Raw genomic sequence first — 16,543 nt, 5'->3', positions numbered from 1 at the left:
TATTCAAAGGCTGGACTTGAATTACTTGGGACTTATTAATTAAAATTTTATACATGGGACTGCATTACTAAGGCCTTGAAATAAATTAATTTAAACAATATAAACGTAAAGTTTAATATGGAGAAAAGCTGTGCTATTCGCAAAAGACTTCTTGCTTCTGTTCTGAAGGGTGTGTTTCACCATGGTGCCATCGTTCTGCTCAACACAAGTGTCTGTCAGGCTCTGACCACTAGACCTGATGGGAGCTGCAGCGGAGCAGGTCAGCAGCAGCAGGAATCCTACTGGATGGTGCATAAAATTGGCTCTAGAGTCTGCATGTTTGAAAGTGTGAGAAACCCAAGAATGTATCTGAAGATCAAAGATGATCAATGTGATGGAACAGTAAGTAGTTCTTGCTTGTATATCGTTCTGCAGATAGTTTGAGTAAATTGTTAATGATAGCAGAGAACATTTTTTCACTTGCTTGGATAAAAATGAAAACATTGTTGAGATTTAAAATTTTTCAGATCTTTTCCTTCATTTGTCCAAGGAAAGATAGAAATATATATCAAGAGAAGCAGTCTTGTCTGTGGCACTTATTCTAAAGATGTGACAATTTCTTTAAAATATTAGTTAGATATAGTCAATTTGTTGTTCTTAGATGCAGTTAATTTGTTGTTAGATAGTTGATGACTCTCTGTCAAGATTCTATAGTGCTTATCTGACTTTTATTAAACAACCACAGCTATACTGCTGTGAGTCTGGAAGATGTTAAACTGATGTTGTCATCCCAGCTTTTACTAATTACTCTATTTTGCCTCAAATTAAGAACCTGATTTTTTTTCTTCATCAGGCAATCACATAGAGTTTATTCTTAACATACCTCACCAGTAGCCTGTATATTTAGTAATAAAACTAGGCTTGGGGGGTGGTTGAACTATTCTGGGTTTTGAATTTATAATATTCCCCACCTGCTAGGAGTTTAACTATTGCAGATTACATTTGAGAATAAAAAAGAGAATGACATTAGTATTTGCTCATTAGACTCAATGTTTGCAAATCCAATGTCTGTTTGCTGGTATGAACTGATATAATTATTTTGAATGTGACAGAGAGCAAATGTGTTTGGGGTATAAAGTGGTATTGTGTCTAAATAAATTGATAATAAAACCCAGTGATTACTAATTAAGATGTAAGTTAATTAAGTGGGAAACTCCTTTGAATGTACCCTAGACTTTGCCTAAATCCTAATAGAAATCAGAATGCTTTCACAAGTGATCTTTCACTTACTTGAGTTCTGTGATCAGGTTTTCTGTTCACAAAGGAATAAACAAGACCAAGACATGCATATATATATGCACAGGTGTGTGAGAGTAATAATGGAGGACATTGTGAAGAACCTAAATTTAATCTGAAATGTTGTTAGAAGTCAGTAATATTTAAGTCTTAAAAAACAATCAACTAGCCTAGCTACATCAATTCAATTGTTGAATTCACATTTGTTTTCAATTTTCTAGGGCATAGGTGATGAATACTGTCACTTTAAAATTGAGAAGAATTTTGAAACTGGATCTGTAAGTCTAGAATCAGTGCGAAAGAAAGGGATATACGTTGGTCTCCTGCCGGATGGCCAGACTAAGCCAGTCATTAACACTGGAGAGAGAAACATCTTTTTCTATCCACAGGTCATCAAATGTAAGCAATTTTCTTATTATTCTACAGATCACTTCGGCGATAAGTGTTTCTGAATGACAAATTCAAAGCCAAAGGATAAAAGCAAGATTGACACCATTTACTTTGTTTCAGTAATTTTAAAAGTGAAAAATTAATTGTGTGTTAATTTCTCCTATGTAGCTACTTAATTTTTCTTCATTACTTTCTTTTTATAACAACAAATCATGCAGAAGAAATTTACTGAAACAATAAAATTTTGAGCATAAAAATTGAAACAGGTGACAAGCTAGAGATAGAATTGACTTCCTGGATCTATTCCCCATTCTGGACAGAGATTATGGAAGCCTAGAATATGTTGTTTTGCAGTCAATTGTACCAGAGCTTTCCTGATTTTATAGGAAAAGTAATAGACTTTAGAGATAGCCTGCGCAGCAGTGTTCAATTTCTTTTTTTAATGGTGCAAAATAAATTGCTCTTCCACCACTAGTATATTGATTATGTGATTCTTCAGTCCCATAGTCAGATTTGGGAGTTATTGGCATCAGAAAGCTCCCTCAGTAGGGAGCTGACCTGTTCTACTCAACTAGACAGGACTTAGAAATTAGCTCATAGCGAACTCTGTATCACCATTGCTGGATTTTCTGCTTGTCTCTTCTTCAAGGGAATGAAGTTTTAATTTGGTGAGCAGTTGGTTACCAAAGATAGTCATCTGACTTTTATTATTAACTGCAGAGAACAGTGGAATTACAGTACTTGTACTCTTATCTAGTGGACATAGTCACTGAGATCAAGAAATTAAACATTCTTACTAAAATGCTACACTGACCATCAGTTCAAAATTGAGAATTCTGTCAGATTTTTGCCAGACACAAGCAGAACAGGGTCATCTCGATAGCTTTCACTGGCAAAAAGAAAGCGTCAAAATAGAAAAGAAGTTTTATTATTAGTTGTTCTATGTGTATCGTGACTGAGACATACAGAAATGTTATGAAAGTCATTGTACTGGCATCCCTACCATCCAGTCCCTGCTTACTACAAGGTGACAAGAATAAGTCCTCGTTGAAATAAGTGATGTGCTTTCCTTTGTTAACTTTTTTGAAGACTGCTGTTTTCAATGGAAATTCTCAACAAAGCTGGGCTTACTGATGCCATTAAAATACGGCTAAATGCTACTTTATTAAGGCTTATGTTCTCCTGAATAATTGTTACTAGCTACAAGGAAAGTAAAAGGAGCTAATATTTTCTATAAGAGTAACCAAGATTGTCTGATTGCCACTTCATACTATCAGAAATAGCCTGTAACACTTTTAATTTCAGCATTCCCACTCTTAAGAAAGGAAACGTCAGGGGGTAGTGAAGCTTATCTTGGGGAAAACTACATTTTAACAAGTAATTTTGCTCATGCAGAAGTGTTGAATTGTTATGCGGATTTTCAAAGCAGTAAATGGACTTTTATTGGTATGCCAGATTTTTTTTTTCCCGCTTTTCGTGGCATGCTGCTAACAATAAAACTGATAATAGCTGGTGGCTGTGCAGTACATAGAGAAAAGATTTTGATGTCCCCTGTCTTCAACAGTTGTGAGATGTTGTTAGTGTTTGTCAATGAATATATGGGAAGCTTCTGAGCAAAAAAAAGCAAATGATTTGCAGCTAGTGACAGAATTTACATTTCATTGTTTTAGTTGGCTGGGAAAAGCCTATGGGAATATCTGCAGCACCCAATCAAGAGAAGAAATATTTCAGAGAAGCTCAACTCCAGCCAGCAAATGCTCAGAAGTCAGTGTCTCCAAGCTTTTCAACATTTCCTCCCTCAAGTAAGCAACAGTTTTCAAACTAGTTGTGATGCATAGCATTATGTTCTGTCTAACCTCCATGCACACTTGCAGTGACTTACTTCAGGAAGGACAACAAATAGCTTTTCTAGAATATTAATTTATGGATGCATACATGCAACATTAAACATATTACTGGCCATTGGCTTTTAAAAGGGCAATGGAATGAGATTTACTGATAAAGCAGCAAAGCAACAATCAGCATATAACTGTTGAATAATTTCATGTTACTTTTTTTTTTTTTTAAAGTAACTAGCCACCTATCATAGGGACTATTTCTGTGGAAATTAAGAGATTGTTATGATACACAGCCCAATCTAAAACTCACTGAAAGTGATGGAAAATTTCTCATTTATGCTCTCTCTCACACTTACGTTTTCTGCTTTATGATTCACTGGGGGAAAGAGCAAGGTTTTTGGTGCACTGCATGCTAGATTTATACCTATTTTTAGGCGGGTAGGAATCAATGAATAATGTTGCGGTCATGCTTCTGGAGTGATAGTCTACCAAATGTAGACTAGAGTAAATAACTAGAGTAAACAACCGCTTCCTTTTCTTAGCTACAGAAGTTGTATGAATGGTCTAAGACAATGATTTCTCCAACTAAAAAATTTTACAGGAATATTCAACATCCTAGTAACTAAGGAAGGTGCGAATAAGAAACTAAACAAAATAGGGAATGATAAATCTCTTAAGGAGTGGGGATGATATTGCCTGTATTCTGTGTCACTTTTATTTCAATGTACCAAGGACCCCGTCTGCACAGCCTAGACTGTGTCACATCACCATGAAAAGTGGACGGGATACACAGAAACCACTGAGCTCCACGCAGCACACTGAGGCACATTCACATGGTGGAAAAATAACTGTTACCTTGAGCGAACTTTGAAGACAAGATTGCATTAGAGCTTCCACTACGGGAGGTGTGCCTAGTCAGCTAGTGGTAGTCCTAAAGACATTCAGGAGGCAAATAATTTAGGTGGGTTGCTGATTTGGTTTTGAGCTTGGTCCTCAGACTGCTATTTCAAAGTATACATGAAAAGTCTGGCAACATGAACAAGACATCAAATATGAAATATTTGTTCATAAGGTATAATGTGAAGTGTCGGGAAGGATTTTAAATAGATTCAGTCGAACCAAAGCGACCTGCTTATATTCAAAGCCTGTCTGGATTACTATTAACTACTGTTCACTGTTCATGGCAATTTTGTTTCCATTCTTAGCTCAATCCCCCCCCACTTTCCATTTCTAATCTATCAGGCTTCATGTTGTATCACTGTGTCATAAAGCCTTTCCAAAGTGGTGTGGGTTGTCAGCAACTGGCGAGATATGCTGTATTTGAAACTCTGCTGAAAATATAAGCTTGTGTCATATTATGTGTCTATTAGTAAGCATGTAAGAATTGTGGAATTTCCAAAATGACTTCATAACCGGGGATTTCTCCTTTGCTTGTTGCTTGGGTTTCTCAAAACGTGTTTACATTTTAATGGTGAAAACACTCTGTGTGTGCCAATGAAAGCACGGGGAGAGATATCATTAACTGCCATGAAACAAATGCAGTTTGAGATGTTGAGAACTTCTTTGTGGTTTGGTATTAATAAATTGTCTCTCTGAGGATTTCTATATCCTCCCTTTCTATATTTCTAGAACACAGTTAATTACAATTAAACTTTATTATATTTTACTCACAGGAAAAAATAAGATACAAATAAAATCTGAATTAATTTTCAGTGGTTTCCAGTGGAAATGATTATATAAAAAGATGTAATAACATGTAATAAAAATGCATCAACTTTACTGTCCAAGCTTCTGCTCCAGAGATTAATTTTTCTGATTGTTCATTTCAAAAGTGTCACTCAATGATACAATATTCTGGGAGAAGATAATTTTCTTTTTGCACTAGATTCAGGATAAGTAAATAAAAAAGTGTTATTTTTATGAAACTGCGTGAAAGGTTGTGATTTCATCATTCTCATGCAGGCCTATCAAAATGATTTTTTTTCACAAGAGATTTATGGTGTGGTTTCATGAAGTGTGTAAAATCCCATGACTAATACAGGGTAGCCATCAAATCCTCTTTTCAGACTGGAATATTTTTAGCCTGTAGCAAGTCAATGCCACTGATTTCCATTTGTAAGAAGAGACAGTAAATTATGAGGCAAAAAGCATTTAAAGCCTGTGAATTGTTTGTGCTTTATAATTGTTTTCAAGAGGTAGTAGTTTGACATTACAGTAGCTGTTTCCGATAGCAATAAACGAAGTATGGAATTCTTGTGCTAAGAACATGGAACAGCCTGGAATTCTTGAATACCTCTGCATTTTGTGATTTTTTTTTATCTATTTGGTGTAAAAAAGATCATTTTCTTTCAGTCATGATGGAGAAGACAATAAAACCGATTATTTTGACATTATTGCCTATTCCTAGATTAGCATAACCATTCCAAAGCCACATCACTACTGTTAGAAGCACTGCTGTAAGAGTCATAATACTAAATTTCCAAATTTCTTACGCTGATTAACCAAATTTTGGAGTCTTTACCAAAGCTGAAATTCCCCTTGATTCTAGAAGCTAGTCATTATTTATTTTAGACCTTTGTACTGGATCTTAATTCCTTTGCAATTTCTTAAGCAATTATTTCACATTAGTTAGAAGTTCAGTGCTAGTGGATCATAATTCATGTTTGGTGCTTTAGTTGCCATGTTGATTTAACCTATACGACAACTTGATTCAAGAAACTATAGAATTCATTTCGAGCACAACTTTTAAAAAAGAAACCCATTTATTTAATGTCATAAAGTGACATTTGAGGAAATTTGAAGGGAAGATCAGGACCACGTCTCAGTACTGAATCTATCCTTCTTCATTTACACAATTAGCTTCAGTGATGTTTCAGCAGAAAGTGGAATTTGTTATTCACAAAAATTTATTAGGAACCACGTCTTGAGGATTCAAACCTGTTTTTCATTTTGCCTTCAAACTTTTATCTTGATGCTAGCAACAAAGCACAGTCAGATAAATTTTGCAAATTTCTGTCATACGTATTGCTTTATTTTGTTCAATGTTTGTACTTGGCTGGAAGGAACCTAATTTTCTCCATAGCAGTCTGTCTACAGCTATGTTTTAGCTTGGTGACCACAGCAGAGTTGATAACACACCAGTGGTTTAGCTGTTGCCGAGCAGTGCTTGCTCAGCATTGGGTCTGTCTCTGTTTCTCACTCTGCACTCCCAGTGAGCAGGAGAGGGGATGATGGCAAGAGGCTGCGAGGGGACACAATTGGGGCCGCTGACCTCAGCTGACCAAAGAGATGCTCCATATTGTATATTGTTATGCTCAGCAATAAAACTGGAGAGGAATTTTTCCAGAGTTTTTGTTCGTTGGGTACTAGCTGGGCCTCATTCTGCAGGACACATTATGTAGACAATGTGTTTGTTCGTTTTTTTCAAATTTAGGATCTCTACCTGCCTCTTGTATCAGAACAGATTATAAATTCTTGGGGGCAAGGACTCCATCTTTTAGAGAGGTCTTCATGGCCAGTTGTCCCATCAATGAAAAGTAGTGTTCCAGACGTCTGATGCCTGTAAACTCCACTTTTGTTATAATACTCAAAACTAAATCACATCATCCCAAGACAGTCTATTTTTTTTTAATATTTCATGTGCAGAGCTGCCATTTAACATATTTGGATATATATTTCTTTTCTCTTAAGGATGGATAAAAAATCACTAGGTGCTATTCCAAAATGAAATATAATTTTTCCAAAATTATATTTGCTCAGCCATTAAAGCTGTGAAATTTATTCATAAAGTGGTACTATGCTGCTATTGTCTCATTCATACAGAACCTGCCTTAGCCCAAATGCTATCCCGGTATGTGTAAGTATGGTTGGGCGATGATGTATCATGCTATTTTTGGAGTGTTTTACAGTATTTAATTAATATTTAACTTGAAGAGAGTTAATTTCCTGAATAATTTTTTTCATTTGAAATGAAAATTGTCTCTATTCTCAGCAAGTGATTCTGCTAATAATGTCCCAACACAAGGCATTAGAGGAGTATTTATAGGAATTCTACTCCTTTCTAAATGTCAGCCTACAGAACCAGAAATGTCAATTTAATAGCCATAATCCTGAATCATAGTGTCCTTAATTTATACTAGAATACGTATAAAGAATAATACGATGATAGTGCATGCAAGAGATACATGTTCTTTTCCAGCTGATTCTTGTAGCTCAACTAATTAGCATGTTTTTGTCTCACTTGCCGTGAAAATATTCAATCCCTTCTCTGTTATGGTCTCCTTATGTGCTGAAGTTACAACAGCGGCTGGCAGTTTCACATCCATTTTAATCTCCCACTAGTATTCTGTATTTCACAGAGGAAATGAGAAATCCCAAAGGTGATGAGTGTCCTCTTCCTTCAGATGATGAATGGAAAGTGTCAATGCTGACAGAAAATGCAGGAAGTGAAACAAATGTCATTCTCTGGATATACGGAGACAGAGGAGTAGCTGGACCAATAACTCTTAGCAAGGACAACAGAAAGCAGCTGTTTCTTCCCAGGCAGGAGGATGAATTTCAGGTAGCTAATGAAGGCTAAGAACATTATTTTAATATGTACCTTTCCAAAGGTTATTCTGTCATGTGAAAAGAGAAAATGTTTTTCTCCTATGCTTACTGCACAAAATAAATTTCTATCTAACGTGAGTTCTGCATTAAATCAGCTTGGTGGGTATAGTTAGCAACAGAGGAAATGCTCTTTCTTTTAACCCCTTCTTTGTCATACGGTAGCCAAAATAGGACAACTGCAGAAGTAAATCGATTTCTTTAAGGTAGTTGATATGAAACTAGCTTTAGAAACTATCCACTCCTAAACAAACCATGTCTGATGTCAGTCTTGTATATAATGAAATTTTCATGCATATAGTTTTCAAGGCATACTATGAAATATACGCTGTGGAACTGTTTCACAAAACTGTTTTTTTCAACTGCTGTATTACAAATAGTTGAAATGTCAGAAGCTTTACCTGTGGAATTACTAAGAGATGAATAAAACTTACATTTTATCATGTCATGGAAATAGATAATATTTAAATAATCTGCTATTATTTAAGAATAATCCCACTTCTATTGTAATAAGGAAATTGTGCCTTGTTAGATTGAGAGGAAGTTACCAAAGGGACTAAAACTTCTATTCTGCCTAAATCTTTCTGTCTGAGATGCATTTAACACATTCCTGTTTTCAGCTAACTGAAGAGGTACCTATATTTTTCACATTGAGTCCAAATTTTTATCTACACTCGTCAACTATTCTAATACAATCTTGGCAATGACCAAGATTGTTACTGTCTGTAATCCTCCCCCTCCTCCTCCTCTTCCTCTCTATGAATAGGGCATAGGCAGGAAGATAACCAAATGTAGTGTTCATATTCTAAGCATATAGGCTATATATTATCATCCATGGGGAATCCTTTTCTCCTAATTGGTGAGTAATTTATAAGCAACTTTGGGTAATGGCATGTTTACAATGTTAATCCATACATTCTTAAGACATAGACCCATTTTTCTTCTTTAAAATAGATATTGCCCCTTATGGCTGAGTGCTGTGGCTATTGATCTTGTGAGAGAGCAGAATCTTTCTTTCAGCACCTGGGGCTACTGCTATGATTCTTTACATCACACTGACACAATTGCTTTCAGGCATGAAAGAGCAAATGCCACCAAAGTGCTTTTCATTCTTTAGTCTGCAATAGATAAATCCACAAAGAAAAAGCCAATGAGTAAGCACTCGTTCTTTTTTTTTTTTTTCCCCCTTTAAACTTTATCCTGTACTTGTTTAGCTGGATAAGTCTTGAAATAAAATTAGGAATGCAAGACTTAAAAATACATATTCTTTTTAATATTTTCACCTTAGAGCCTGATATAGTTTCACTGTTATTTTCTAGCAGAAGATAAATTTTATTTTTTTTAAACTAATCAACTTAATCATAGCTCTGGCCAGGAGTTCTAGGAAGAAAACAGCTTCTCAAAGCCTGTTACAATCAGCAATTTGGAATCAGTTTTCTTTAACCTTTCACTTTATCATCAGTTGCACAATTATGAAAAATTTTAGTAGATATATCTTGAGATATGAAACCCATTCATATGTGTCCTTCCCTCTCTTACCCTACCCATGTGAGTAGGCATTGTCTGTTTAATTATTTCTAAGAAAATGCATGAGAAAACTCAAGAAGGATACCAGGATTTCTTCTGGGAGACCTTAGCTGGGTTTAGGCAGAAGTCACTCTTTGCATTCTGACGAAGTTCAGTACATTTATGTTTTGTATTGTTACATGAAATGAACATGTTATGTTTTTTTAACAGAAAGCCTGGAAAGGGATTTTTTCAATAAAAAGACAGCATGAGAGCACTGTATATTCAGTCAATGCCTGCTCTGTGAATGAGAAGACAATATCTCATGTTACTTGAGAAATATGTTGGCTTGTTTGTGAAATATAAGAAATGAAAATAGTTGTTTTATCAGTAAAGTTGTATACGTGCCCTTACTTTACTATTGCTTTAATCTCAAATTCTCCAGACTACATCTAACAAGACTGCTTATAGAAAGAAACATTATGCGGCATAAGCAAGAATATCAGAATCTGATTTCACAGAACAAAGCTATTTTCTTAAGCCAATGTTAAAAACCAGAACCATTTTGTCACTTAATTGTTGATATCCTGGAGTTAGCATTTGTTTTGTTAGAAATACTGTTTGGCATGTGCACCAACTATGCCAATATAAGTACAGGTGTGAATTCCTCAGGTTGTTTCTCAAAGAACCATTGCAATTTGCTGAGTGCATTTCAGTGTTACGGAAATCAAGGACAAAAGTCACTTGCTTCTAGAAAACCTTGACTAAAGCACAGTAACATTGTAAGTATAACATAAAAGTTTGTTACACGAAATCACAGAGACAGCTAAAAGCTGATAAAACAACTGAGATATTTCTGACCTCTGGAAAGAGAAGAGGGCTTTTTATTAATGAAGGTGAAGACTGAGTGGACAAGATACTTGTAGGTGTTTCCAAGAGAATGAAAAGAAAATAATTTTTGTACTGTGCAAATAGCTTTCTTGGATGAAAATGACAGAGTGGAACAGGCTGTAGTCAACCTTTTATTAACAGAATTATTATCTGAGAAATAGTATGATAACACACTTACTATTTCTTTCTAAACAGTACATTACAGATGATCTAAAATAATTTATGGTCACTTTAAATAATAGTTAAACTCCAAATGAACCCCACATAAGTGGGATAGGATAGGGTTACAAAGAGTAGATTTCGTAAATAAGCACACGTATAATGCTTGAAAGTGCAAGAAAGTGCAAATGAATGCAAATCATAGTCAAAAAGCCAAGATAGTGATTTTCAAAGTTTTGCAGATGTTCTGCCTGCTTTTGGACACTCATACTTTAAGGTCTCCAAAATTTTTCTGTTCTTCACTTTGACATACTAAGGCTTACGGCCATTTTGCTGTGCTGCACTATAAGAGATCTATACCTGTGGTTTAGTGGATTTAATTTTGTATTCCACTTTTCTCTCATGAATGGCCCTCACTCACTTTTTTTACTTTTCAAAATTTGAAGAGACCAAATATATGCCAAATCATTTTCCTGGCAAGCACTGTGATTTCCCTACTGGTGCTCAGACAAAATATGCTTAGACAAAACAGAAGCTGTTTCACTTCTGGATCCTATAATCCAAAATCTGCCAATCAAATGTTCTGCACTGTTCCTGTATACACCAATACCATAGTGGTTCAGAGAAACCTGGAACCAATCATGAAGGTAAAGGTGCAGTTTTACTTATCTTTCCCTGCCCAAATGTGTTGTAGCTATATTTTTTTCCTGAAATATAGCCCAAATTGAACAAATGTCAAAATGTAAAGACAAAAATGTATTTACAGGGCAAAAGGGGTTTGTGCACAAATGAGATCTGTATTTTTTAGTTATTTCACATGTGATAATTGAAAATGCAGGAAGGGAAATGTATTTTTTTTGTTGCCGTTTTTCCCCAAGATGTCCCAAAGACTGTAACAGTTTTAAGCATAGAATTCATAGGCCTGTGCTTGCTATTAGGATGCTGCTCACTTTACGTGTAAGTCATATATATATATATTTGTCTGTAGTTACATGTTGTATTTTTCTGGCCTTATTCAGGTTAAAATAAAAAGCATTGGGAGTATCTACAAGATAAGAATTGAATTTGATGGATTACTGAATGAAAATTCAGAGTGGAATTTACAAAGGGTGAGATTTTTATGGTGATTTTTTACATGAACTGAAAGCCCATCTTTTCATTAAGTCACCACTTCATAATAAAAAAATGCTAGTTGTGACATATTCTTACTGCTTTGTCTTCTCATGTCATTTTAGAGAAGACAAAAGTACTGATACAGTAATCTCCCGAGAGCTAGAAATATCCGGCATTATTTTGCAATTATTCTTTATTCAGATATTTCATAAATACCAATTTTAGTGTATTGATGGGCTCTACCAATTTTCACTTTCTGAAAGCTCATTTATACTCTTCTGTGCATGCTAGGGAGCTGCTAGGTATAAACAATGATGAAGCAACAATTATCCTATGACAAGTATACATAAAGAATGAACAAAGCTCAATTATGCTAGTCCTAAATGGCCCAAACATAGCTCACACTTACAGCCATTTTCAAGGAAAAAGAAACTGTTCTTTTTTTCAATTTGGTGAATGACTTCTTTTCTGCTTCAGTTTTAACTCTATTTTTCTCATGATATTTAGGGATGTTCACTTCATTAAATTAATCCAAAACTTTTGCTAACACTGACCTCATGTAAGGTTTATTTCACAATTGCTCATAAGTATTTGTTTTCTGTTCCCTATTTTGAATCGGTAAAACACACAAGCTTATCCTTCGGCCTTTAATTCATCTTAAAAAGCCTAATTTAGACAACCAGAGTCACACAGTAGTAACAGATTTTGACATTAACCCAAAGGCCTTAGCTTTAACTGTACCAACACCGAATGTGGGTATAAATATTTTGGTTGCTCAAATGCTTGCAGGAATCTTATGCTCTCGAGGCTGGTGGTTACAAAAATTTTTTTTTTTTAACATTTTGGTCCAAATTTCATAGGGTAACCCTGGGATTTCAAATATTTATTTCCACAGGAAGAAATAAATCAGATTGAAAGCTGTGTTTTTCCGACAAAACAGTTACTATTTGTGATTGTTATGAATCAGCAGGGGGAGCTCTGCCAATAAACGTTAGAGATGGAGAATCGCTGCTGCAAAAGTATTTTATGTTAAAATAAACACATGCTTTGCTGTTAAAAGAGGTGTTTATTTTACTTAAAAAAATATTTTATTGGAAAAGTGAAATAAAGGCATACATTGTCCTGATTTCCTAAGTGTGAGAATCTGAATGTGAATACTTCTTTTCACAGTTTTTTCCAAGTCTTACACTTACTATGTGGAATTCAAAACACAACTGCAGAAAGACAATTTTTTTGACACTGATGTCCTTTTGCTAGTGAAGATCTATGGAAAAAACTGTAGTGAGCGTTGCTATAATTCAAGACCAAAAAAAACTGCTTCCCTAAAAGAGAGGAAAGACTTCTTTAGTTATAGGAACTAAGAAAGACAGATATATTAAGGTACAGTGACAAATAACTTGAGAATTTCAATTCTAAGTACCTTCAGAGAAATAAATATCAGGTGCTGGTACCCAGGTTGTCTTTTGTTCTGCTGTAGATGAGCCAAATATAATACAAATTGATTTAAAATTTCAACTTATCCTCTTCTTGCCAAAGTTAAGAAGGATATAGATGATGCGTTTCATCCTGTTTTCATTTTAATATAAAAATATGGCTATCTTTCCAAAACATCAGTCTCGCCTAGCCTCAGTTAGCAGGAAGTTTTCAGTATTCAGTACTCCAGACCGTGTAACACACAGCATAATTTTAAAGTCTAAGGTGTATTCAAAGAATAGAGACTGGCAGTTTCAGCTGCAATGCCATGAGTATGAATAAAGATTCTCTCTAGTGAAGACCTAAGTTGCAAAGTAGTGGCCAAAATTAAGATATTTTTATACTGCAATTTTGTATGTCATATTTACTGATTGTGTTATTGCTTTCTCAGATAGAAAAAAGTATATAGAAAAATATATTTTGCTGTTTAGAAGCAAAGCACTGGAGTGAACTGAGTCATAGTTGGAATTGTTTCTTCCCTAGGTGACACTGCAACATCTTAAGAGCAAGAAAACTCTGACTTTTCCAGCAAACACATGGTTGTCAAAGAATTGTGATGATAGGCATTTTCTCTGTGAACTTCCAGTAGTGGAAGATGGAAAACCTATCTATCCAAGTATGTGTGTACTTCAGTTCACAGTTGCGTACATATTTGTTACCTGGTTTTCAATATTAATGCCATCTGAATTTTATTCCATCTGCGTTACATTCATAAATATGGTCTTAGCGATCTTAAAACCAGATAGTTATATTGCTTACCAGAGAATATGTTCCAGCAAATTAGTTGCAAATCAAATTTGTTGATACTGTTTCCATTAAGCTAGAGTGGTGAGTAAAATGAATTTTGATTACACATGTATTTTCCTTTTTTGTTTATTTTTGGAAGTTGTTTTATACCACGTTTATGTCTATACCGGTGATGTGGAGCAAGCTGGTACAGATTCTGCTGTTTATTTGTGTATCTATGGAAAAAGAGGAGATTCTGGTCTAAGACTTCTGCATAAATCTGGTATACCAGTAACATTTCAGAGAAGATCGGTAAGTTTGGAAAACAATTTGCTTAGACATATAAATGTAACTAGGTAACTTTTACTGGTCTTAACAGATTCCTAGTGAAAAAGATCACAGAGAATTAGAAAAAGAATTTTTATGAACTAGGAAAATAATTCTATACTAATCTAGGAATAACTAGAATATGTGAAAATACAGGTCAGAAAAGGAGAAGGAAAGTGATGAAGTACTCCTTCTAGGATGATGAGAAGAAAAGCCTGTGAATATAAAACATATTCTGGCAAGATTTAACAAACACAGGTGATTCCAAAGGACTGCACAGAAATCATTCCATGATTTCAGATCTTAGTAGGACTGTTTGTTATGTATTTCTTTCAATGTATAATAACATAACATTGTGATTAATGGCAGGGCAGATTCAAATTAGTTTTTCTTTCAATTGCCTCCTGTCTCCTCCATAAGTAAACTATATGTCATTCTGATCTTCTGCAGTAATATATTGTTAAATTTCAGAAACTGCTGAATTTAATCTTAGTTCTGCCACTAGCCTTCTTATGACCTTCTGTTAAGCCTATTTCTTCTTTTGTGCGCTATTGAGAATTAACACTTGTAAGTCTAACAAATAGTATTAAACTATTAATGGAATACTTAATTACAAAATAAAAAACATTATCTAAAATGCTAAGCATGAAAATAACCCTCTGGGAAACATCAGATGTATCTATACTATTTTAAAAATAAATATTTTATACCATTACTAATATATTAGATATAAAGTTCTATTCCAATTGAAATTCAGAATATAAGTGGTGTTATCTGTGGGAATTGTTCTAGCCAGACTGATAGTAAATTCAGCAGGTTATGTGTACAGGGGCTAAGGGAGGTTGTTCAAAGTGCACTTTGTTATGGAAATGGGTGAATGAGACAGTGGACTGTATGGACTGGCAAAGCAGGTCCTGGGATATATAATTTTATTACAGAGGCAATTGACTCCTGACTTGAACAAGTGCATTTAATCCCTGCCGCAGGTATCCTACAGGATGTTGGGCAAATGATTTCAAATAAAGCTTGCCCGAGTGACCACTTTTTGTATGCTTTGATTTTGCTGCCTAGCCAGTTTAACTTTTCTGAGCAACCATAGCTGTAATTGAGGTTTTTCCAAAGAGAATTCTGTTTTGGACGTAGTAATTCTTTTTCAATCTTAAATATGCTGATAAATGAACCCCTCATTCTCAGCTGACCACCCAAACTACTTTGCATCTTGACAGTGTTTGACAACAATATCTGCAATTTAACTATATAGAAGATAAAAAGAAGTATTAAAAAGCTCCAGTCCTGCCTGCGCACAATTTGAAGCAGACATCTTTCAGAAAGAATAACTTGTGATCATATATTATATATACACGAGGGAGAACTAAATTTACAAAGGCAGTCTCAATTCTGCCATTTGCTAAGGACTGAGAACTTTAAGTATATGAATTTTCCAAAATAGTTTTATCCTTCATTTCCCTTTTACTGAGAAGTGTGACTGGAACTGTTACACTTAGAAAGATATGCTTTCTACTGCGACAGAAAACCTGAAACCTGATCAGCTTAATGCTCCTACGAAAACAAACTTTTCCAGTTGTAAGCTCAAGCCTAAATGAATAACAAGGGAAAGTGACATGTTAGATTTCAGTCTCTTCCAGCAGGATAAAATGTAAATAGAATAGGCGAGACCAAAAAGAGGATGAGAAACTCTATTTTAAATAAATATCAACAAAGGGAATAATAGCTTCAACTAATTCTTACCTAGAGAAGAATAATTGTAAATGACTAGTTATTGAAACAACAGTGAAGAGTTCTGTGCAGCGTTTTGGATGTGGCTGAAAAGCCAATTTATTTGGGGTTATTACTGCAGTCTGATTTTACTTGTGTTTTCTCATTTTCTCTGAGACATTATCAAGAGACATTTAACTTTTCAGATCCAAATACTTTGAATACAGTCTAACTGTCATTAAAAACAATGGGAATCTTTGCACATTGTGAGAGTTAATCAAGCTTTTAAAATATTCTCAGACTGACTTAGTGATGGCAACTTGCGGAATACTGTCTCCTTTGTCTCCTAGATCAATGCTTTTGAAGTGAAAGCTGTATCTCTTGGAAAACTGCAGAAGGTGCTGTTGCACTGTGAGGCTAGTGCTGAGTCCCAGTATTGGTACTGTGATAAAGTTGTAGTCAGAGAAGCCGAGAATAATTCAGAATATGTTTTCAATTGTGAAAGGTATTTTTTACAATAATAT

The 16,543-nt window shown here is 34.8% G+C and overlaps 1 protein-coding gene across 1 annotated transcript in view; it reads left to right on the top strand.

Annotated features, from left to right (window-relative positions):
* The first annotated feature begins 315 nt into the window (after positions 1-315).
* LOC104067680 (lipoxygenase homology domain-containing protein 1) overlaps positions 316-16,543 on the top strand; it is a 133,764-nt gene continuing 117,536 nt past the window's right edge. Inside the window, 8 exon segments of the mRNA XM_054060180.1 lie at positions 316-381; positions 1,497-1,674; positions 3,336-3,467; positions 7,862-8,064; positions 11,684-11,773; positions 13,734-13,866; positions 14,137-14,288; positions 16,370-16,524. Of these exon segments, the coding sequence (XP_053916155.1) occupies positions 316-381; positions 1,497-1,674; positions 3,336-3,467; positions 7,862-8,064; positions 11,684-11,773; positions 13,734-13,866; positions 14,137-14,288; positions 16,370-16,524 (1,109 nt within the window).

This window comes from Cuculus canorus, chromosome 2 (assembly GCF_017976375.1).
Source record: "Cuculus canorus isolate bCucCan1 chromosome 2, bCucCan1.pri, whole genome shotgun sequence".
Taxonomy (NCBI): Eukaryota; Metazoa; Chordata; class Aves; order Cuculiformes; family Cuculidae; genus Cuculus; species Cuculus canorus.
The sequence above is the reverse complement of the archived record's forward strand: the minus strand, read 5'-3'. Positions and strand labels throughout refer to the sequence as shown.